At 55.4% G+C, this 24,437-nt stretch overlaps 2 protein-coding genes across 2 annotated transcripts in view; one reads left to right on the top strand and one right to left on the bottom strand.

Annotated features, from left to right (window-relative positions):
- Window positions 1-24,437, top strand: part of RAB37 (RAB37, member RAS oncogene family) — a 54,959-nt gene that overhangs the window by 12,003 nt on the left and 18,519 nt on the right. The gene's annotated exons all lie outside the window — the stretch shown is intronic.
- On the bottom strand, window positions 9,897-23,037 carry CD300LF (CD300 molecule like family member f). The gene is made up of 8 exons (XM_062215999.1): window positions 22,995-23,037; window positions 16,582-16,923; window positions 16,147-16,249; window positions 15,587-15,655; window positions 12,498-12,607; window positions 10,920-10,942; window positions 10,478-10,624; window positions 9,897-10,052 (listed from the first exon to the last, which is right to left on the bottom strand). Exons 1-8 carry the CDS (start codon window positions 23,035-23,037, stop codon window positions 9,897-9,899), a joined length of 993 nt encoding a protein of 330 aa, XP_062071983.1.

Below are 24,437 nucleotides of genomic sequence, written 5' to 3'. Positions count from 1 at the left end.
AGCTCTCTGCTGTGGCCAGGGAGTGCAGTGGAGGATGGCCCAAGTGCTTGGGCCCTGCACCCCATGGGAGACCAGGAGAAGCACCTGACTCCTGCCATCGGATCAGCGCGGTGCGCCGGCCGCAGCGCGCCTACCGCGGCAGCCATTGGAGGGTGAACCAACGGCAAAAAGGAAGACCTTTCTCTCTGTCTCTCTCTCTCACTATCCACTCTGCCTGTCAAAAAAAAAAAAAAAAAGATTAATAGGTGGTAGATCAATGACTGATAGGTAGAGAGGCAGGTAGATAAGTGATTGCTAGAGGGGCCGGCGCTGTGGCGCAGCAGGTTAACGCCCTGCCCTGGCCTGCAGCATCGGCATCCCATATGGACAAAGGTTCAAGACCCGGCTGCTCCACTTCCCATCCAGCTCTCTGCTGCGGCCTGGGAAAGCAGTGGAAGATGGCCCAAATCTTTGGGCCCCTGCACCCATGTGGGAGACCCGGAGGAATCTCCTGGCTCCTGGCTTTGGATCGGCACAGCTCCTGCCATTGTGGCCAACTGGGGAGTGAACCAGCAGATAGAAGACCTCTCTCTCTCTCTCTCCTCTGTGTAACTCTTTCAAATAAATAAATAAATCTTTTTTAAAAAGCTACCCTGTATCCACCACCCACTGTGTACTAGATGCTGCCTTTGGAAGAACCCAGCTGAGCCCGCGGCTGGGGTGGGGGCAGGCGTGAGCACACTAGGGAAGCCGGCACCACTCTGAGGGGTGCAGGACTGGGGCGAGCGCTGGGGTCTGTGGCGCTGGGAGTCACAGCGGTCTCCCCTGGTCCGCAGCCCGCACAGCGCTCAGCTGTGCCCCCCAGTCCCACTCAAGGGCAGCGAGGAGCAGACTTGGCGCAAGAGGCCACACCCCGAGACTTGAGAGAGGCCACGCCCCCAAGACTTGGGCAACCTGTTGTTCCCGCTGCTGGGTTTCATTCTCGCTGGTGGTGTTGGTCCCCGCTGTGCCTCATTTACAAATCAAGCTTCCTTGGTACTGGGGACAAGCAGGGTATATGCAGGCAAGGCTTGATACTCTGTGTGGTTTCCGGCGCACACTGGGCTTCTTGGGACGTGTCCCCTGGCAGAAAAAGGGGACTTCTGTACCCCATTCTGCAGAGCAGCAAACGCACCCCAAGAGACAGCCAGTGACTGTCCAAGGGCACTCAGCCAATAAAACACGGAGCTGGCTGCAGACCTCGATCCTTTGTTTAAGATTTATGTATTTGTTTTGAAAGTCAGAGTTCCAGAGAGAGAGAGGGAGAGACAGAGCGAGAGCTTCCATCCGCTGGTTCACTCCCCAGATGGCTGCCAAGGCCAAAGCTGGGCCAGGCCAAAGCCCGGAGCCAGGAGCTTCATCCGAGACCTTGATTTTCACACTGGCAAGTCCCTCCCGACCCCTAGGATCCTCAAGGAAAGGAAGGTGTGGGCCAGACACTCCCCAGGTCCTTTCTGTTATCAACTTCCTGGAATTCTAGGGCAACCGTCTCAGCCTGGCCCAGCACAAACACAGAAGCAGGGTCCTTGCCGGTGGGGACATCCGTTCACACCGCAGATGGAAGACCTACTCGGCCGGACTGAGCCAAGTGCACGGAGTCCCCAGCAGCCGGGCCCCAGCGCAGAGGAGCCAGCGGCTGCAGCCCCGGGGCTGTCCTCCCTCCAAACCCGGCCGTGGGACAGTAAGCCAAGATTGATGGATGCCACGCGGTCCCCGGCTGCCATCCCCTCCACTTCCCTTGCACCCCCACGGCTGCCCACCCACCTGCCTCTGCCCTGGTCCATCTTCACCAGACAGCAGGAAGTTTCCAGACAAGGATGCCACATGTCTGGGGCTTCAGCCTTCTGCTTTTGTGGCTTATTCATTCTTGCAAGAACCCCATGCAGTTTTGAAATGAGTGCTCCGTCTGAGCTTTGTAACTCTGGCCAGTGACTCAGACAATCCCCGGGCCGTGTGGCTGAGGCCAGGGGCTGTGACCTGCTACTTCTTCGTGACAGAGCCCTCCGCCTCCAGGACAGAGAGCAGCATTTGGGGTGAGAACGCCAGCCAGGAAGGGCCTTGGGGCTGCTCCCAGGGAGGCAAAGTACTCATCCGACCCTGAAATAACACACACGCTCACCTGGGCTCTGCAGGGGAGACCAACAACACTAACGTTAGGAGAGCTGCAGAGGCTTGTCCTCTAGACACAGCACAGGCAGCTCGCCTGGTGGTTTGGCTAATTAGCATGAAGGGACAAGGGACTGGGATGGGCCCTGCACCTTATACACACTCCTCTGTGCGTGCCAGGAAAAAAAAAAAAAAGCCGATAATAAGTTAAGTGGCACCAGAGGTGCTGGAATGTTCCACTTCTTCTGTGGACACACAGGTGTTTTCCTACCCTTAATAACATGTAACATCTTTGCACACACCATACAGGCGTGTCACCTGCATCCCACGTCTTATCACTGAGCACGTTTAAAGTGGGGCTGGCATCGTGGCACAGTGGATTAAGCTGTCACCTGCGACAGCGCCAGCCCATATCCAAGCACGGGTTTCAGTCCCGGCTGCTCCATCTCCAATCTAGCTCCCAGCTAATGCGCCTGGCATAGCAGCCGATGATGGCCCAAGTACTTGGGCCCCTTCCACCCACGTTGGAGACCCAGATGGAGCTCCAGGCTCCTGGCTTCAGCACCAACCCCAGTCATTGCAGCCATTTGGGGAGTGAACCAACAGATGATCTCTCTCTCTCTCTATCTCTATCTCTCTCTCTTGTTCTGCCTTTCAAATAAACATATCTTTTTTAAAGTAATAACCTGGTAGATGATAGGATCAGAATATGAAGCTTTGAGGTCCAGAAGTTAGAGACGGGGAGAGGGAGGGCTGAGCCAGGGGTCTTTTATTCCAGAATCTATGGCAAACGTGAGAGAAGACTTAGCTGTGTTTCAGAACACAGCTTCCTCACTTGTGGCCCTTGGGGATGCTCTTTGCCTCCCTTAACTGAGCCCCCACCCCCCACCCAGAGGCACCTTCAGCCAAACAAATGAATCCATCCCTTTGTTGGAGGCTGAGCACAGCCCTCAGGACAGAGCTGTGTGGGCAGGTGGGCCGTGGGCTTGGAGGAAGGGACTTGTACTGGGGAGAGGGACTCTGGTTGATTGAAGGGGTCCTCTTCCCAACTGATGGAGGACCCCAAGCTCCCACGAGTGACTCCCCCGTTAGTATCCAAACAGGGTCGGGCAGAAGCAGCGCTTTAGTAGGGGCCAGCATAGCGTAGTGGGTAAAGCCGCCACCTGCAGTGCCGGCATCCCACATGGGCTCTGGTTCAAGTCCCGGCTGCTCCACTTCCAATCCAGCTCTCTGCTATGGCCTGGGAAAGCAATAGAAGATGGCCCAAGTCCTTGGGCCCCTGCACCTGCATGGGAGACCTGGAAGAAGCTCCTGGCTCCTGGCTCCTGGCTTGGGATCGGCGCAGCTCTGGCCCTTGCGGCCCATTGGGGAGTAAACTGGCAAATAGAAGACCTCTCTCTCTCTCTGCCTCTCCTTCTCTCTCTGCCTCTCCTTCTCTCTCCGTGTAATCCTTACTTTCAAATAAATAAATATTTCTTTGAAATACATGATTTAATAGAAACTTTCTGAAGTCAGCCCTGAGTTAAGCGTCTAGATGAAACACACAGACTTTTGCCTGTGGTCCAGTGGGCGCCCACAACCGGTCGGTTCTCCCCAACAGGGCCCCTACTTCTGCTCTCACCCGGTGAGGTGCACGGTCAGCAAGAGTCGGCTGTGTCGGCCCAGACATGTTTGTGCCGGTCACACATGTTGATTACTAGGATGTAACTGAATTAATTCAGCCATAAACTTATCAACAAAGAGCGAGTGTGAACAGAAAGAATGTTGGCCAATGAAATAAGTGAACTCTTGGTTTTACAAAAACTAAAGTAAATGCTTTGGAAAGACTCTATAGACACCTGTCATTCAAAGCAAATGTTGCCAAATAGTTGAGAGGAAAACAAAATGAAGAAGGCTCTTGCAAGCAGATTACTTCATAAGTGTCTAGAATTTCTTTTCTCTTTTTTTTTTTTTTTTTTTTGACAGGCAGAGTTAGACAGTGAGAGAGAGAGACAGAGAGAAAGGTCTTCCTTCTGTTGGTTCACCCCCCCAATGGCCGCTGCAGCCAGCACACCACGCTGATCCGAAGCCAGGAGCCAGGTGCTTCTCCTGGTCTCCCATGCAGGTGCAGGGCCAAGCACTTGGGCCATCCTCCACTGCCTTCCCGGGCCATAGCAGAGAGCTGGCCTGGAAGAGGGGCAACCGGGACAGAATCCGGCGCCCTGACCGGGACTAGAACCCGGGGTGCCGGCGCCACAGGCGGAGGATTAGCCTATTGAGCCGCGGCACCGGCCTAGAATTTCTTGCTTCTAGGCCAGTCCCTTCTAGGAACTAGGACAGGCTGAAGCCAGGAACCAGGACCTCTACCCAGGTCTCCCTCGTGGGTAGGGGAACCCAAGAGCTTTGGCCATCAGCTGCTGCCTCTCAGGAACTTTAGCTCGAAGCTGGAGAAGTGTGGGGAGGCTGGGACTTGAACCAGGCACTCTGATATGGAATATCAGCCATAACCCTCTGCGCCACAATGCCTGCCCAACTTTGTCAATTCTAGTCACACCTACTGAGGCCGACATTGTAGAGCAGCAGGTAAAGCCACCGCCTGCAATGCTGGCATCCCATATGGGCACCGGTTCGTGTCCCGGCTGCTCCACTTCCAGTCCAGATCTCTGCTAATGTGCCTGGAAAAACCAGCAAAAGATGGCCCTAGTGTTTGGGCCCTTGCTCCTGGCTCCTGGCTTGGGCCTGGCCCACTGCTGTCTATTGGGGCCATCGGAGGAGTGAACCAGTAGATGGAAGATCTCTCTCCCTTTCTCTCTCTGTCTCTCCCTCTCTCTAACTCTGATTTTCAAATAAAGAAGAAACCTTTGAAAATGAAAGAATGCATCTACTTGGTAAAATAAAATACTGATCACTTTATCTATCCCTCCCAAGCTGAAAAATTATTGGCAAGCAAAATCAATTTTGATTTCGAATCTGGTCCTTCTAAAACTATGCAGCTCTGACCTCTATTTCCCATGGTGCCAAGCAAAGGTAGCCTTTAGCTTCAGTTCAATACAACATTTATCTTCATCGTGTGTTTTGGAAGTGCTCAGCCCAGTATTTTGTCTCCCTCTGTCTCCCACACACGGTTCTCACAGGAACTGTCCATATCCCCCAAGTTCTATCAAGCATAGCCTTCAAATATTAATAATTCAAAAGCCAAAGTGGGAGGCACCAGGAGCCTTGGCTATAAACAACTGGGCACTCAATCAGAACAGAGCGCTTTGATGCCTTGGAGTTTGTTTTCCTGGAAACTGTAGAGCAAGATGGTAAACGCCAGCCTCGCTGAGACCCGAGCAGCCCTCTCTGAGTTCTCGCTCTTGCAATGGGGATGCTGCCAGCTCCCGCGGGTCACTTCAGCAAAATCTGTAGGAGGCAGCTGGGCAGAGCCGAGACAGTACCCAGATACGAATCTGTGAACTCCGTGACACAATTTCCTTCCCAGCCTCTCGCGTGGGACGCCTGCCTTCCCTCCCCCCATTACTTCCCAGCACCCTCGGAACTCTCCGTCCACCTGGACCAAAGCGGCTGGGTTAGAGGCTGGGTCCTGCCCAGCACACAAAGGACCTCGGTGTTTCCATCAGGGCCACGATCAGAAATCTGCTCTGTCCATTAGGTCCACGAATGCCAGGGCCCAGCCAATCAGTTGTACATGGGTTCCTTTTCAGACAACTGCCAATCTGGGTGCTGGAATTTTGGATCACGTTATAGCTGGATGATTAGATAAATGATTGATAGGCACGATGGATGGATAGATAGATAGAAATATCTTATGTCTTTCTTATAGACACTCCCCCAACTTGAGGAAGGCTGCCAGAGCCTCCCATCTCCACCCCATGTACGCCACCCAGATAATGGCAGAAGTTGCCGGTTCTTCCGGCCAAGCCAAACGGAGCCAGCGTCTAGTCTCCCCTGTGTTTCCTGCTTGGGAATCTCGTGGCGGTCATTGTTGGTAAGGCCCGTGCTCGGCCATTGCCAGGAAAGATGAATACCCATCACGATTGTGTACTGACACCTTCTGGTTGTTGTTGGCTGCCTAAAACAAGCTCAGACAAAGCTGCTTCCTGCGCGATATTGAAATGGCGTCGTAATGCCTGGGCCCAAGGCGCTACATCGTGAGCCTTAAGCTTTAGGTCATTGTGATTTTGCTAGCATTTGAGTTTTCCCACTTCAAGATCTCTCTGTAGGCACTTCCTGCCCTGCACACCTTCACACAGGCTGGGTTAGGGTTAGGGTTAGGGTTAGGGTTAGGGTTAGGGTTAGGGTTAGGGTTAGGGTCCCACTCTGCCCTGCCCAGCGTAAATGGACAGCTCAGCAGCTTGCAGGCTTCTCGGGTTCTGTCCCGGGATGGAGAAGCTCCTGGAATTCCAGGGAATCATCTCTGGGGAGATGAGCACAGGAGCCCCGCCATGGCCACCTGTCCTGGGTCTGTGGGGGTGTCCACAGCTGAGGGCAAAGCCCAGGAGACACTGACCACGGCCCACCGACCGCTGCGAGGCCCTGTCACCTGCCAGTGCCCCGAGGCATGTGCCACTCCTTGATGCCGCATCCCCTGCTCCCACCGGACTCAGCCTACACGCAGACTTTGTCCCCCGTCGATGGACACCGTGGCTCCTCACTGCTCCCTAGTCTTCAGCAGCGGGAGGTGACATTTCTACACCGCATGTTTCTGCAAAGTCAATCCTAAAATTCCTCCAGCTGTGTGGCCCACGACTCCCTTGTCCCTGCTCTGAGAGCTCGCCTGTGTCCAACTCGGAACCATTCACATTATTTATTTATTGAGCTAAGAACCCATCAAGCGCCGGCATTGCGGCGTAGCAGGTTAAACCGCCACCTGCAATGCCCCTCATGGGCACTGGATTGAGTCCCGACTGCTCCACTGCTGATCCAGCTCCCTGCTAATGGCCTGGGGAAAAGCAGCAGAAGATGGCCCAGGTGTTTGGGCCCCTGCCACCCACGTGGGAGACCTGGGAGAGAAGGTCCTGGCTCCTGGCTTCAGCCTGGCCCAGCCTTGGCCATTGCGGCCATCTGGGGAGTGAGCCAGTAGATGTAAATAAATTTGTAAAATAAAGAAGCTACCTCACGCCAGACACTAGCCAGGCATGGGGGATACGAGAGTGAATGAGACAAAGCTCCCTTCTCCACGCAGCACCTGGCCAAGTAGGGAACAGGACACAATAAACCCGGGCGCCAACAAGCAGAAACGTCACAACACAGCGAACGCAGTGAAAGCAGCAAGCGATGAGACTGGGAGACCGGAGGTGGGGAGCAGGGGCTGCCGCTGTTAAGGTGGTCAGGGAACGGGCCGTCTTCCCCTGCCTCTCCAGGTGCACTGGCAGGGAGCTGGATCGGAAGTGGAGCAGCTGGGACTTGAACCGGCGCTCCTGTATTGCAGGAAGTAGTACAGCTCACCGTGCCTTACTTTGATAAACTGTTGAGCAGTACCTACCCAAGCTAAACCATTGCCCAGTCCATGACACAGCAGTTCCAACACCAGGGAATAGCCAAGAGAAATGAGTGCAGGAGGCCACCAAAGGCGTGCATAGAAACGTTCATAGCAGCGTCATCTCATAGTCAAAAAATCTCGGTGGGCATTGTGGCATAGCAGGGTAGGGACTCCTGCATACCGTATCAGAGTGCCTGGGCTTGCGTCCTGGCTGCTCAGCTTCTAATTCGGTTTCCTGTTAACGCGCCTGGGAGGCAGCAGGTGATATTTCATGTACTTGGGTCCCTGCCACCCATGTGGGAGACCCTGACTGAGTTCCAAGCTCCTGGCTTTGGCTTGGCCTGGCCCTAGGTGTTGCAGGCATTTGGGGAGTGAACTAGCAGATGGAAGATCAATGTCTGTCTGTCTGTCTCTCTCTTTCAAAAAAATGAAAATAAATAAATAAATTTTTTTTAAAAAATTAAAAAAGAAAGGTGGTCAGGGAGATGTGATGACACAGATGAGCTGACTATTCACGGATCTACAGGAACCATGATCCAGAGCGAAGGAACAGCAGGTGCAACTCTCTGAGGAGGGGGCAAGCCACGACATTTTTTAAACTCTTTATTCTTATTATTTTAAGATTTATTTATTTATTTGATAGGCAGAGAGAGGGAGAGACAGAGAGAGAGGTCTTGCACCTGCTGGTTCACTCTCCAAATGGCCACAACACCTGGAGCTGTGCCAATCCGAAGCCAGGAGCCAGGAGCTTCTTCCAGGTCTCCCATATGGGTGCAGGGGCCCAAGCAGTTGGGCCATCTTCCACTGCTTTCCCAGGCCACAGCAGGGAGCTGGATCAGAAGTGGAGCAGCCAGGGCTGGAAGCCAGTAGGGGATGCCAGCACTGAAGGCTGTGGCTTAACCCTTGGCGCCACAGCATCAGCCCCAAGCTTCATCTTGTTAGAACAGAAGAAAGTCCAGTATGGATGAGCTAGAGTGAGGGACAGGGAGATGGGGTTGAAGGGACAGGAAGGGGCTTGAGGAGAAACCACTGGAAGATGACCAGCAGGGAGTGACAAGTCTGAGGTCACTCTGGCTGCTGGGAGGAGAGTGGACTAGGGGCAGAGGATGGAAGACAGAGAGCGGGCAGGGAGTGGACGTGTGGACTAGGGTGGGCAGTATGCAGAGGGTGAGATGTCATGGGATCCAGCATGTACGAGGCCCTTCAGAAAGAGGAATTAAAAGATAAGTTTATGCTGGCACCCCCCAGAAGAAAAGTTGAAATCCATGTGTCACTTTTTCATAATATGCATTTTCCATGGGTTTTGAAGACCCCTGTCTTGTGGCAGGAGGGCTGCCGGGACTGTAGAACAAGAGCAGGTGCCGTGTCCGCGTGCTCACTCGCTTGTCTCAGTGAGGAGCTGCCTGGGTGTGCACACACTGGGCGAACAGCAGCCCACACTCCAGACTCCACAGCCCCAAGGCCGGGTTCAAATCCAACTCAAAAGCTTCCAACCCGTAAAACTCGGTGCTCTCCCTCACTCAGCATGAGGGCGACAGGAAACATGGCCGCGTGGGTGAGGCGAGGACTCGGCCCGTCACTGTGGGTGACGCAGGGTGCAAGTTCCTGCTGCTGCGGGACAAACGGCCACGGATTCCGCCACTTAAAGCCACGCGAACGTACCTTCCTCCAGTTCTGGAGGCCACGAGGACAAAGCCGGTGTCACTGGGCGCCAGGCAAGATGTCCCTGGGGCTGGACCAGGGGAGGACCCGTTCCTCACCGTCTCTGCCCAGGGAGCCTGCGGCTCTCCTCGGCTCCTGGCTGCATTGCTCTGACCCAGCTTCAGTAGTCACCCGGTCTTCTCCCCTTGTGATCACGTTTTGGGCTCGCCTGCGTCATCCAGACTCTCTCTCACCTAATGACATCTTCACAGTCCCTTTTTTCTATGTAAGGTGATATTCACAGGTTCTAAGGGCTGGGACGCAAATATCTTTGGGGGCCTTTATTGAGCCCCCTACACATGATAAGCAATAAATAAAGGTTGATTACTATTGTCAATATCATTGTCATTCCTGGGGCAGCCCCAGAGCATAGTCCAGCTTCCCCCTGCCAGGTTGTGTGGGAGAGGAGGGGATATGGAGAGACCCCTAACACCAGAAGCCCCCTGAGACAAGGCCCCGAGCCCAAGCCAGAGCCAGGAGCCCTGTGGGCCGGCCAGGCCAAAGCTTCAGTCCCAGTTGGTGCTGGTGAGCGTGTGTGGGCAGCCTGTAGACAAGGCAGGAGCATGCTTCCAGGCCTGATGGGTGGGGGGTGTCCAGGAGGGAGGCCTGGCTACGGCTTCCGGATGATGCTGTACTCCGTGGACTCCTCATGGCCCCTGCCGGCACCGTGCCTGATGAAGTGGCTGGCATTGCTGTAGGTTGGCTCCTGGTCCAAGATGCCCAGAGACAGAGAAGCGTAGGAGATTTCCCCCCTTGGAACGGGAGCCTGCAACAGACAGGGGTCAGAGAGGCTGGGGGAGGGGCCATGGCCATAGGACATGAGAGCAGGAGGGGCCCTCAAAGGAGGCTGGAGGGGACAGACCCCTGGGGGCTTCTGAGCTCCTCTCCCAAGCCCTCCTGCCCCTCTCTCCTCCCTGCTGGCACTCTGAGCTTCAGCCATGACAGAACCTGCTCCCTCCCCACCAGACGGCATGTTCCCCTGGGATTCCGGCCACTCGGCCCATCTGGCTCTCTCCCACCCAGCACCACGATGGTACTTGACCGGTCGCAAAGTCCGCGGTTAAGATCTGGTGTGGAGACACCCAGGCCAGTCCAGCAGGGACTGCTGCTTTGTTGGGTGCCTGCCCACCTCAGGGGGACCCACCGGACAAGCCCCTGCCCAGCCCCCAGCGCCCCCCACGAGGAACACACCATGGTGACGTACTCCACTTCCTCCTGGCCAGCCTGGGCAGAGGCGGACCTCCGGGGGGCCTTGCTCTGGGAGGAGCCAGGGGAGCTTCCCGTCTGCGGCAGGGTCAGGTTCACGTAGCAGAGGTCACTCTCTAGGGACTGCAGTGCCTGGGACAGGGAACGCAGCTGCAGTCACAAGACCTCTCTGTGGCATGGTCCCTCCTCCATGGACAGCTGTGAGCCCGCTCCCCCAGAAACCCCACTTCTCTGGCTCCCTGCCCCCACCCCACCCTCCTCCCACTGCCTGTTTCCAGGCCCCCCATCCTCCCACAGCCGGCAGGGGCCATAACATTTTGGCATGTGGTTTGCCTAATGCATTTGGACCTCAGGGCTCCTGTGAGACTGGAAGACGAGGAAAGAGGGAGGAGTGCCTGGTGTCTGGTCCAGCCTGGAGGACGCTCACCTGCTCTGGGCGTGTTCCCGCAGCTAGAAGGAAAACAACAGAGTTAGAAAGCCCAGCCAAGATCCACAGAGGAAGGGTCGGGCAGCGGTTCTAATTCCCACGTCACCTCTCAGGCTTCTGTGTCTCCCCCTGACGAGGAGGGAGACCTCGGCGCACCTGTTCCCGACATCCCAGAGCTGTGCCGTCACCGATTGATGGCCCTGTCCACCACCAGCTCCTCTGAGGCTACGCGTCCTTCTGCGAAACCCCAGGCTCAATGCCAACCCTGTTTCCCTGCCTGGTTCACCCTCCTGGGTTGACTCCAAGTGACGCCTACCTGCCGCACCTCTGGCAGGCAACTGTCTCCTCCCGGCTCCCATGGCACCTGCCTCCCATCTGTCTCATCGCCTTTATCCCTCAGAATTCCACTTTGGGCCTCTGTGAGCCCACGGGAGGCTGGGCCCGTCCGCTGCCCACATCCTGGGTGCCTGACTATGCCTGGCAGGTGAGAGCTGGCAGAGACAGGAGCAGGCTGGCTCCAGGTGGAGCGTGAGCTGGGACGTTCAGTATGGAGCAGTGCCCAGGGGGCTGCTGGTCCCAGGATGTCTTTGTGCCCCTTGGCCCTTCCTCTGCTACCACCCCACCCCCTGCTCTAAGGATAAGAAACAAGCGGTCCCCACTCCTGTTTGCAGTTTCACAAGCCTGGGTCCCGGGCTGCACACCGGGGAGGAAAGTTGAGAAATGAGAGGCAGGCTCCCCCCTCCCAGACGCAAAAGACTCCCCAGGCAGACGGGCAGGAGGGGCGTGGGAGGGGCTCGCCAGGAGCTCAGGTCCCAGGCGTTCTGAGAAAAGAGGTGTGAGTGTGTGAGAATGGGGAAGCGAAGCCAGACAGGAAAAGGGTTTGGGTAAGGCCAGACCTCATGATCGGTGAGCAAGGTCAAGGTCACTGGGACAAGCAGGCCAGCCTGGGACGGGGCAGGAGCGGGGGATGGGTCACACTACCCTTTCCGATCCCACCCAGAGGCGTGTGTGTGTGTGTGACGCGTGTGCAGACACACTTGTATGTTCCCCCGTGTGTGTGTGAGAGACACACATGTGCAGACAAGCTTGTGTGTTCATGCATGTGTGTGCATGTATGTGTGTGATGTGTACAGTGCACTTGTGTGAGACGCATGTGCAGACAAGCTTGTGTGTTCACACATGTGTATGCATGTGTGTGTAACGTGTACAGTGAACTTGTGTGTGTGTGTGTGGTTCCCCTCCCCCTCATGTCAGCACAGTGTTTCCTTGGTAACCACACAGTGTCCGGCCAGGCGCCCCAGACAGGACTGCCCACCTAAGGCCCTTGCCTCTTCTGTCCCCAAGAGCCAAAGGGCCAGGAGGAATGCACAAGGCAGGTGGCTTGTGCCAAACCTCATGAGGCTCCCCTACAAGCTCCAGGGCCCCAGCTACCAACTCCCAGACCCCCAACCACTGGTGGCCTTTGGGACAGTGTCCAAAGTGTCTGGGTAATCCTTTGGACCAGCTGCGTTCAGGATGACAATGCCGGCCACCGACCCCACACAGCCCAGCCCCACCCAGCCGGGCCAGTGCGCTCACCTTTATTCTGTCGCTTCATCATCCGCCAAGCCAAGAGGGAGGCGACCATCAAGAGGAGCAGCAACACAGCAAAGAGGAGGGGAAGGAGGGTACTGAGCTTCATCTTGGGCCTGGAGGCAACAGAGGGAGCCTGGGTACCCCAAGTCCACCTCCGGCCTCTAGGGCCCATCCCACCCACCCGGCAGCAGGGCAGAGCCACACACCTGCTGCCTGCAGCCCTGTGGTCTGCAGCCTGGGCACCATCCTCCCAGGTGCTCTCAGAGAGAGAGAAGAGTTCTCCACGAGCCTTGCAGACATCGTGGCCCGGTGTGAGGGCCTCCCCACCCCACCCCCAACCCGATCCTACACTTGCCCTCTCCACCAGCTCTGGAAGTACCTCCCCAAAATTCACGCCCGCTCAGAGTCTGTGAACGCGGCCTGTTTGGGCAGAGGTCTCTGCGGATGGAATCAGGAGAAGAGGAGGGCTGGGTCCCTGCCAGAGGGCAGTGGACACGCAGATACGCGGGAGGCCGCGTGGCCGCAGAGGCACACACGAAGCAATGCCCTCCAGGAGCACCCGGGATCCCCAGCAGCTGCCAGAGGCGAGGGGAGAAGCCCGGACAGAGTCTGTCTCTGAGCCCCCAGCAGGGAGCCACCCCTGACGACACCTTGATTTTAGACTTCGTGCGTGTGCGAGAATGAAGTCCTGGTGTTTCAGGCCAGCCCGGGTGTGGCATTTCATAACAGGGACCCCAGGACACTGACACCTGCCACTAGGGTCCTGACCCCTGCTGGCCTCCATGGGCCCATTCCCTACTGTTCCTCTGCAAGTAGCAGCTCCTGTCTGGTGCTGCCCACCCCAGCGTGCACACTTGAGATTCCTCTGGCTCTGGGCTCCCTCGCCAGGACTCCCTCGCATCCCCACCTCCTCCTCATGCTGCCCCTCTGTCCCCACCCTCTGCAACCTCTGCTGTAGCTTCTGCTCTTGGCTTGGCCCTCACCTCCCCCAGGACACAGCCTGGCCCCTCTACCTGGTGTGTGCGACTCGGGGACTCCCCGGGTTGGCTCTCCTCTCTCACAGTCACCTGTGTGCCGGCCCACCTGCCTCTGCTCTGGCATTTCTCTGACAGCAAGGACTGCCGTGGGCTGAACGATGTCCTCCCCAAAGTTCACAGGTGCAAGTCCTAACCCTCAGGTCCGGGACGGTGCCTGTGTTTAGAGAGAGGGTCTACACAGAGCTGATGGCTGCGCTGGGCCCTGGAGGAGGTCATGAATGCACAAGGGGAAGCCATGCGAGGACCGGGGGAGGTGGGGTGGAGTGGGGGAGGGGAACACCTGCCACACTGCATCCAGTATGAGCACTGGTTCAAGTCCTGGCTGCTCCACTTCTGATCCAACTCCCCATTAATGTGCCTGGGAAAGCAGCAGAAGATGGCCCAAGTGCTTGGGCCCCTGCACCCATGTGGGAGACCTGGATGGAATTCCAGACTCCTGGCTCCAGTATGGCCCAGCCTGGCCATTGAAGCCTTTTGGGAAATGAACCATAAGATGGGAAGAGCTCTCTCTCTCTCTCTCTCTCTCTCTCTCAACTCTGCCTTTCCAATTAAAAAGAGAAGATGAGCCAGTGCCGCGGCTCACTAGGCTAATCCTCCACCTTGCAGCACCGGCACACCGGGTTCTAGTCCCGGTCAGGGCACCAGATTCTGTCCCGGTTGCCCCTCTTCCAGGCCAGCTCTCTGCTGTGGCCCGGGAGTGCAGTGGAGGATGGCCTAAGTGCTTGGGCCCTGCACCCCATGGGAGACCAGGAGAAGCTCCTGGCTCCTGCCATCGGATCAGCGCAGTGCGCCGGCCGCAGCGCGCCAGCCGCGGCGGCCATTGGAGGGTGAACCAAGGGCAAAGGAAGACCTTTCTCTCTGTCTCTCTCTCACTGTCCACTCTGCCTGTCAAAAAAAAAAAAAAGAGAGAGAGAGAGAGAGAGAGAGAGAAGATGAAGCCCCTGGAGGGACACGGCGTCTGCAAGCCCAGGACAGACACCAGAACCATCCACCCACAGCACCTTGACCTTGGACCTCCAGAATCAGGGGGAAAAGTGATGCCTGTGGCCTGAGGTGCCCAGTCTGTGGTCCTCTGTTGCGGTAGCCCCAGAAAACCCAGGCAAGGACCGTGCCAGCCGTACCACGGCACTCACAGACACTGAGGAAGAAACTGATGGAGTACATAATCACATTGGCTCTGTGTGGTTCCGGTGATCACCCATAGAGTGCAAGCTCCATGCGGGCAGACACCCTGAGTAGCTCCTTGAAGCCCCAGGATATTGATTGGCCCGAGTGGGTGCTCAGTGACTGCTGAGTAGATCAAGGGGTTATCCATCTCCCGCTGACGGAAGGCTCCAGTTGATACTGACATAAAGCCATGGCTGATAGAAGGAGAGAAATCCTTAGCTATCACTTTTCTTTGAAAGATTTAGTTATTTATTTATTTGAAAGACAGTTACAGAGACAGAGGGAAAGACACACACACATACACACACACACACCAGAATCTTCCATCTGCCGGTTCACTCCCCAAATGGCCGCAACAGCCAGGGTTGGGTCAGGTCAAAGCCAGAAGCCAGGAGCTTCTTCTGGATCTCGCATGTGGGTGCAGGGACTCAAACAATTGGGCCATCTTATGCTGCTTTCCCGTTAGCAGGGAGCTGGATTGGAAGTGGAGCAGCTGGGAGTCAACCCATATGGGATGCTGGCACTGCAGGCAGCAGCTTAACTCTGTATGCCAAGATGCCAGCCCCAGCTACTATCTGTGAAAAGCAGTTTGGTAGGGGGAAAAATTCAAAATGAGAGCAGATGAGAGGAGTGGTACAAAGAGGTCCCTGGTGGTAGAAAGACTGGGGGTGTCCCAGGGGGACTTCGTGGGATGTTCCCAGCAGTGGGAGACCCCGGCGGACCTAAAACAAAGTCTAGAGGGCTGAGGGGGAGAAAGGAGGATCTGAAAAGGGGCCTCTCTGCTTCGGGGCACAGGCGGAGCTGTGGGTCACTTCCCCAGGAAGTGACCAAGACCAGGCCCCGTCTCCTGTGAGATGGGAACCTTCGTATCCGACTGCTCCTCCTTACAGGGTGGTAGGCAAGGTCAGAGGATGCAAGATGAAGGCCAGGAAAGCGTTCTGTGAGTCGCTGGGTGCTCTGCAGAGGGGGAGACGGGCAGCAAGGCTGTTCTGGCCGGAACCGGAACTAGAAGACATCAGGGGAAGCCGGACTTCCCCAGGCCCCGAGCCTCTGCCTCCATCCTCCAGGGCGTTAGACCAAGAGCCGGCTCTGGGCCCCAGGGCACTGTGCCCCCCCCGCCACACACACACACACACTGGTCACGTGGTCTGACTGCCCATCATGGGTCTCCCATGCTAAGTTCCCGGCTCCAGAGGATGGTCCGCAGCTACATCCCCGGAGCTCAGGACACACCCGCCCCCCATGTGGGAGTTAACGAAGCGGAAGTGGGATGGATGAATGAACAAACCAACAAACCGGCACCCTGCACTGAGATGGGGGATGCAGGACCTCCAGGCACCCAAAGCACGTGGGAAGGCCCAGGGCCTTAGGACCTGAGTGAGAATCCAGGGGGTCCCCTCTCCGGAGGGGACTGGACTGTGGGGGCAGCAGCACTGGAGCTGGCTTACCTGGTGCCCGAGTGGTGGCTGGACACAGTCGGGGAGCCTTCGGTCTTCTCCCGTGTGGCAGGCGCGGTGAACGTGGCCATGGTGGCGGTGAAGGCTCCGGGTGCTGTTGTCAATGCCGTAGTGGATGCTTGGCACACACACCAGGTTATCTACTACTCTGGCCACCCGCCCACCCTCAGCCTGGCACCCAGGTCCCAGCTTGGGAAGCACGGGCTGCCCCTGGTTGGAGGGGCAGCTGAGGGGAGGGGCTTCGCCTGGACTGGCCCAGGAAGCAGGAAGGAGCCTCGGGGTGTGGGCAACTGGAGGGCAGCTTGTGAAGTGCCAGCCCAGAGCCACAGTGTGGAGGAGACAATGAATCTACTCAAACAGGGGCCACAGAAACTAGGGAAGAGAAAGCCCTGACACACACACTCGCTCTCGCTCTCGCTCTCTTACCTGGGCCAACAGTCACTGCAACTCGGAACTTGGGGTCGGCCAATACTCTCTCAATCGCACACCAGTAAATGTCAGTGTCGCCTTGGCTGAGCTGTTGCATGGTCACAGTGAACACGCGGCTTCTCTGATCGTCTCTGATGGCCACGCGGCCCTTCTTTGCCTCCCTCTCCGATCCGTCGGTTATAACAAGGATCTCGCAGGAGCTCCAGATAGCTCCTTGACACCAGTATTTCTTGTATCGCTCCCATCCAGGGGCATAATGACATTTTACCGACAGCAAGCCCTGCTCTGGGCTGCTCACTGTTGTTAGACTGCTGACTGGCTCCTCAGCGGCAGAGCTGCCTGGAAAACACAGATCCACGTGCTGGCACCTCCCACCCCAGGGCAGGCCCTGCAGCCTGCACTGAGTCGCTCCCAAACCCGAGTGCCCTGTGGTGAGTGACAGTGCTGGACGGCGGGAGTGCACCTTCCATGAGACCAGCCCTCTGTCCCCTGCGCCCAAGCTACAGGAGCATCCCTGACGACATAACTTCAGATCTCAAGAGCAGCGCAAATGTAACCCTGAAATTTAACCTGAACTTCACCTGCCCTTCCTCCCCACGGCCCCTATCACCCACAGGTTTCAGGGAAGGTCCCTGCGCGCCTGTCTGGTCTGGAGAGGAGGAAGTAGCAGAGGGGCCTCCTCCACACCACAGCTCTAGTCCGTTTTTAAAAAGATATATTTATTTGAAAGATTGAGAGAGAGAGAGAGATCTTCCATCTGCAGATTCACCCCTCCAAATGCCCACAATAGCCCAGGAATGGACCAGGCCAAAGCCAGGAGCCAAAAACTCCATCCAGGTTCCCCACGTGAATGGCACGGACCAAAGAACTTGGGTCATTTTCTGCTGCCCCCCGGGCACGTATCAGCAGGCAGCTGGATCGGAAACAGAGTAGCCGGGACTTCCGTAGGCACTCAGCTAAGGATACCAGCATCCAAGTGGCAGCTTAGCCTGATGCTCACCACCGTATCAGATTTATTTCCTATACCAACTTTCCGATGTACACTTATTTTCCTGTGAATTTTCCCTTTGGTTACTCAGCTTAGAGGTGTCTTCCCTTTGAGATAGGAAAACTCGTCTTTCCTCACAAGGTTACGTGTGATTTTCTTGGTTCCCTTCAGGCTTCATAGAGAACAGATCCGTGTGTGTGTGTGTCACCAATTTCTGTTCCTGGCAGAGCCTCATCTGCTGGCGTTTGTCTGTCTGTCTGTCTGTCTGAGCCGAGGTCGTCTCCATCTCTGACCCCTTTCAACCTTGACTTTGCAAGACGTGCTGATGCGGTCTAAAGGTTTTCATCAGGGAACCAATTTAAAAAGATGGACGTCCAAATATGTAAGGAATGCCGGCTACTCCCTAACACGGCAAAGGCACCCTAAGCTTTTAACTTTTCCTGTTCACACTCGTATGTCTCTCTTCTTTAAAGTTGTACTGATTCATTTTTTTTAATTTATTTGAAGGGTGGAGCAACAGAGAGACTGGGGGCAGGGAGGGAGGGAGGGCGGGGGGGGGTAGAGATATCTCCCATCTGCTGGTTCACTCCCCAAATGCCCACAACAGCCAGGGCTGGGCCAGGCTGAAGCCAGGAGCTCCTTTCAAGCCCCCACATGGACAGGAGGGGCCCAGGCACTTGGGCCATCACCTGCTGCAGCCTAGGATGCAGAAGTGGAGCAGGAGCTCAAACCTGAGACTCCAAGGTGGGGCGCAGGCATTTCAAACATCAGAGGAATCACTGCACAATGCTAAGGATTCCAACGGATGCTCTGTAAGGAAAATACCTGAACGTCAACGACATGAAGACTGTCCTACACCATGACTCGCCAAGAACTGCAAGTGAAAACTGCAATAGGACGCCTCCTAGAGCCCACCAGAGGGGCCGGGGCCGCAGCTCAGCAGGTTAAGCCACCACCTGCAGCGCCAGCACCCCATATGGGTGCCAGGTTCGAGTACTGGCTGCTCCACTTCTGATCCAACTTCCTGCTAATCTGCTTGGGAAAGCAGTGGAGGATGACCCAAGTGCTTGGGTCCCTGCCAATCATGTGGGAGACCTGGAGGAAGCTCCTGGCTCCTGGCTTCCGCCTGGCCCAGCCCTGGCTATTGCAAGCATATAGAAGATACCTCTCTCTCTCTCTCTCTCTCTCTCTCTCTCTCTCTCTCTCTCCCTTCCCCCGTCTCTAACTCTGCCTTTCAAATAAATAAATATTTTTAAATATTTATTTACTTATTTGAAGATACAGAGAAGAAGTAGAAGTGGAGAGAGAGAGAGAGAGATCCTCTATCTGTTGGTTCACTCCCCAGATGGCCTTAATGGCCAGGGCCAAGCCAGGTAGAAGCCAGGAGCTTCATCCAGGTCTCCCAAGTGGGCCATGTTCCACTGCTTTCCCGCAGCATGAGCAGGGAGCTGGATTGGAAGTGGAGCAGCTGGGACTCGAACTGGCACCCGTATGGGATGCTGGCCCTGCGGGCAGCAGCTTTATCCATTACATCATAATGCCAGCCCTAACAAATAAATCTTTAAAAAAAAAAAAAAGCCTTTTAGATGGTTGAAAAAAAATTTTTTAGACAGACAGAGTTAGACAGTGAGAGAGAGACAGAGAGAAAGGTCTTCCTTCCGTTGGTTCACCCCCCAAATGGCAGCCTACGGCTGGTGCGCTGCACCAATCTGAAGCCAGGAGCCAGGTGCTTCCTTCTGGTCTCCCATGTGGGTGCAGGGCCCAAGCACTTGGGCCATCCTCCACTGCTTTCCCAGGCCACAGCAGAGAGCTGGTCTGGAAGAGGAGCAACAGGGACAGAACCGGCGCCCCAACTGGGACTAGAACCTGGAGTGCCAGCGCCGCAGGTGGAGGATTAGCCACGGCACCAGCCAGATGGCTGAAATTTAAAAGATCAACAGTGTAAACACTGGAGCTCTCACACATTGCTGGCGGGAGTGTAAAATGTTACAATCACTTTGCAACACTTTGGAAAAGTGTTTTTCAATTGACTATAAAGTTAAATATGCATCTGCCCTTGCACCCAGGAATTCCACTATTACGTATTTAAACAATGAAAACAAATCTCCAGAAAGATCATTTCCCTAACAGCTTTACTAAAGATAAATTAGAGAAAATTCAAATGTCCAACAAGAGAATAGATAAGCAAATGACGTATTCCCAGTAATGACACAGTAGAGAATAAAAAGGAACAAAATACCGATGTACAAAACAGCAGAGGCCAGTGCTGTGAGTGCTCTGTGCTGAGTGCCAGACACGGGAGACAACCTGCTCTCTGGCCCTGTGACGTTCTGTGGCAGGTGGGTTACAGTGGAGGAACTCACAACAGTGATTCCTGGTAGGGGACCTAGGGACTTCCTGGGTGATGGAAATGTTCTATAACTTGACAGAAGGGTGAGAAAGAAGTTATATGCACCTGTGAAAACTCACGGGATCGTAACGCTTCAGACCCACACATGTCACTATGTGTAATTTGTACCTCTGTTTAAAAGAAAATTATGGGTGCATCTAAATTGTGCCTAAAGACATTTTACAACATTAGATGCATGCATTAAAAAAGAAGAAAAACGTATAGATTTGACAAGCTTAACATCTATGTCAAAAGTTAGAAAAGGGACAGGATTCAGCCCAGGGGTTAAGACACCCACATCCCATGTTGGACACCTGGTTCCAGCTCCTGATTCCAACTTCCTGCCAAAGCCAACCCCAGGAAGCAGTGGTGATAGTTCAAGTAACTGGGCTCCTGCCACTCACATGAGAGACTTGGATTGCAGCTTCCAGCTTCCCAGCCCAGCCTCAGCCACTGTGGACAGTTAAGGAATAAACCAGTGCACGGGATCTCTCTCTCTCTCTCTCTCTCTCTCTCTCTCTCTCATAGATAAAAAATTAAATTAAAATACTGGAGTGGGTTTTTGGCAAGGTGGTTAACACACCGCTTGAGACGCTGAGTGGACCAGGTGGAAGACAGGAGCCTGGCACTCCACACCAGTCTCCCACGTGAGCAGCAGGCACCCAAACATTCTGGCTCTGTGCTGAGCCCTGGGGCCAGCATCCAAGGACCACTCCCAGCTCTGGCTTCTTCTGCCTTGTGCTCCTGGACAAGCCATATTTCTCCCCTAAGGCCCTTCTTCCAAAGAGCTGGTAACGTCCTCCCGACCTGTCCCCCAGGCACTCGATCCAGCCGCGCCAACATTTCGTTCCTCAAAGGTGTCAAGGCCACGTTCATTCACAGCCCAGCCCTGGGGCTTGCTCTTCCTGCTCTTTAGCACACGTTCCCTTTCTCATCTGGGACTCAGCTCGGACATCTCCTCCCACACCCCACCTTGGCCTACAGTACTCCTGCCCACCGACTCCCTCCATGCCTGGTCATCTTCTTCCATCTTAGTCTGTGGCTGACGAAATGGAGAGCCAGTCGGGCCACGAAAAAGAGCCACGAACCATTAAGAGCCATCCAGCTTCTATGACTGCCCCTTCTGGAGCCTTCCAGCCACATGCATGCCATCTGCCACTCAGAATCACTTCCCAGGAGAACCACTGAGGTTCGTATCATATACCAGTCACCCTTCTAAAGTCTGCAACTCAGTGGGTGTTCGTACATTCAACCATCACCACTGTCGAATTCCTGAACAGTTTCATCTCCCCAAAGAGAAATCCCGCACAGCCTGACCTCCTGGCCCTGGACCTTATGGATTTGCTGTCTTGAACATTTCACAGGAATGGACTCCTGTGAAGGGTGTGGCCTTCCGTGTCTGTGCCGGGTGCCATGTTACCATGCCTATATCATGTGTCATGTTCCCCGTTAATATCATGCTTTTCAGGTCCCTCCGTGTTGCAGCTCACATCAGTACCTCCCCCCACCCTACCACTCAATGATAGCCTCTCCCTGGGGCCTTCTTCGTCTCATTTATCCACTCATCAGTAAAGGGACTTCTTGGTCCTCTGCACTTTTTAAAGAACAGGAATAACATTGTCACAAGCGACTTTTCCCACGGACATATGTCTTCAGGAGTCCTGGTGGACACCTAGGAGTGGGATGGCCAGGTCACGTGGGTTCTCTATGTTTAGCGCTCTGAAGAACAGCCAGATGGTTTTCCAGGGTGGCTCTACCCTTGCACACGTGGCCTCTCCAATTAACTGTCTTAGGAAAGCAGACAAAGAAAGATGGGCAGGGGGAAGCGGGCATGGCGGCAGTTGCATTAGTCCTGCTCTGTTGGATATGGTCACACTTAACCAGGACCCAGGACTTCCCCAGTTAGTGGAGAAAACTAACATGAGGGAACCGCAGTTTGAATCATCGTCATCAATGAAGGCCACGGGAGAGATGAAGCCACGGAGGGTGTGAGGACCTGGAGCCTGTGGTTGTCTGGGGAAGAACATTTTGGGCAGAGACAAACGGGAAGTCCCAGAGGCCAGAGGGCGCAGGCATTGTCAAAGAACACCCGGAAGGCCAAGGTGGTGGGAGTGAGCTGAGCCCCCGGGAGGAGGCCAGGAAATGGGGAGACCGAGGAGATGAAGCAACAGGGACTGTAGATTGTGAGCTCCTTGTAGGGGCCCCGTGGACTTTGGATTTTAACTCTGACTCACTGGAGAAAGACAGGTTGTGTGCCAAGAAGGATGGCATCACCAAATACCAGAAAGGATAAGACCAGGGGAGAAAAGGACTCAAGGGGCAAGATGTGGCCAGGTCACGAGTGGACATGTTGAGTGGGCTGTCAGAGAGAAGATTCCGGAGTCTCAGGGGAGGTCCAAGCTTGGGATATACAACTGCATGCCCCTTGCACAGAGGCCCAAGGACGGAGCCCTGGGGCCCTCCCACACCTAGAAGTCAGTCAAATCCCCTTCCTTTGGTATCAACGCTCAAGGTTAAGTCAAGGCCCTGTCTCTGCCCACACGGCAGTGCCTGCTTTCCATGGCAACATCGAGGACTTTCTGCCGCCCCAGACACAGACAGCCGGCTCAGGCTGGCAAGCTCCCTCTGCCCTGCCTTCAAAGCCCCTCTCTCCCCTCACCAGCTTCCCCCTGGCCAGAGCACAATCGCCAAGGGGACAGTGCAGCCCCGGACCTGGCACTCAGCAGCCCTCCCGTCTCCTCCTTGCCTGGTGGGGCCCAACATCCTCTTAAATATTGCCAGCCCCTGTGCGGGCAGGCATGACACCTGGTGTTGGGTTCATGACGATGGCTGTGCTCCCTGTTTTGCCGAGGCAGCTGTGGGCACTGAGACCCTGACGAGGGAGAGGGTGAGGGAGAGAGGGAGAGAGGAGTGGCTGAAACTCACAAGCCCATACCAGGAACGATGCTTTCCCGCTGGTCCTCTCCCTGCCTCTGCCAGCCACTTCCTCTTGCTGCGTACACGTTTCCCATCGCACGGACCCCACCCACTCACCTGACAGCCAGAAGAGGAGGGGGATGAGCAGCAGCAGGTGCATTTTCTCTCCCCACTGGTCGCCCCTGGGGGAGCCTGGCACAAGAACACTCTGCGCGCTCCGGTCCTTATTGTACAGCCCTCTGCTCTGGCTCACTCGCTGTCACACTTCCTCCTTCAACAGCTACACACTGGTGGATACGACAGAAAGAGGAAGGAGGTGAGATTTCAAGACACGGAGCAACACACAAGAAATCATGGCGTGGGGCTGGCACTGTCACAGCAGGTGGAGCCATGGTCTGCGGCGCCCGTGTTCTGTATGGTCGCCAGTTAGAGTCCCAGCCGCTCCGCTTCCGGTCCAGCTCCCTGCTAATGTGCCTGGGAAAACAGCAGAAGAGGGCCCAAGTGCTTGGGCCCCTGCACCCATGTGGGAGTCCCAAATAAAGCTCCAGGCTTCAGCCTAGCCCAGCCCTGGTCATTTGCAGCCATTTGGAGAGGGAACAAGTGGATAGAAAATCAATCTCTCTCTCTGCCCCCCGCCATAACTCTGCCTTCCGAATAAATAAATAAATATTTTTTAAAAAAAAGAAAGAAATTATGATGCTCATGAATCTGTGTTTTAGAAAGGCTCCCCTGTTGGGGCCGGCGCTGTGGCGCACTTGGTTAATCCTCCGCCTGCAGCGCCGGCATCCCATGTGGGCGCCAGGTTCTAGTCCCAGTTGTTCCTCTTCCAGTCCAGCTCTCTGCTGTGGCCCGGGAGGGCAGTGGAGGATGGCCCAAGTGCTTGGGCCCTGCACCTGTGTGGGAGACCAGGAAGAAGCACCTGGCTCCTGGCTTCGGATCGGCACAGCGCTGGCCATGGCGGCCATTTGGGGGGTGAACCAACGGAAGGAAGACCTTTCTCTCTGTCTCTCTCTCTCACTGTCTAACTCTATCTGTTAAAAAAAATGCTCCCCTGTACGAAGCCTCAGTGGGTCCTCTGAAAAGAGACCTTGGCAGCTCCTCCTTTGCCTTGTCTGCCCAGACCCTGTCTGATCTAAACCTCTTCCCCTGGTGGAAAGGCTAGAGGGGCTGGGGGGAGGACAGCTCCACCAGAGGGTTTGGAGAGCCAAGCCTGATAGACAGAATGCCCCCAACCTAAAGTTTCTTTTTTTAAAGATTTATTTATTTGAAAGACAGAGCTACAGAAAGGCAGAGGCAGAGGCAGAGAGAGAGAGGGAGAGGTCTTCCATCTGCTGGTTCACTCCCCAGATGGCCACAATGGCTAGAGCTGTGTTGATCCAAAGCCAGGAGCCAGGAGCTTCTTCCAGGTCTCCCACATGGGTGCAGGAGTCCAAGGACTTGGGCCATCTTCCACTGCCTCCCCAGACCGTAGCAGAGCTGGATTAGAAATGGAGCAGCCGGGATTTGAACTGGTGCCCATATGGGATGCCGGCTCTGCAGGTGGTGCTTTTACCTGGTATG

The sequence above is a fragment of the Lepus europaeus genome, chromosome 18 (genome assembly GCF_033115175.1).
Source record: "Lepus europaeus isolate LE1 chromosome 18, mLepTim1.pri, whole genome shotgun sequence".
NCBI lineage: Eukaryota > Metazoa > Chordata > Mammalia > Lagomorpha > Leporidae > Lepus > Lepus europaeus.
This window is presented reverse-complemented; position numbering and strand designations above follow the sequence as displayed.

What these genes read in the sequence shown, in the direction of transcription:
- CD300LF (XM_062215999.1), bottom strand. Translation starts at nt 23,037, where the DNA reads ATGCACCTGCTGCTGCTCATCCCCCTCCTCTTCTGGCTGTCAG. An exon ending in CCTCCTCTTCTGGCTGTCAG is followed by an intron (nt 16,924 to 22,994) that starts GTGAGTGGGTGG and finishes TGTGTTTTCCAG; the next exon opens with GCAGCTCTGCCGCTGAGGAG. An exon ending in CTGACCTTGCCTACCACCCT is followed by an intron (nt 12,608 to 15,586) that starts GTAAGGAGGAGC and finishes TGTTGCCTCCAG; the next exon opens with GCCCAAGATGAAGCTCAGTA.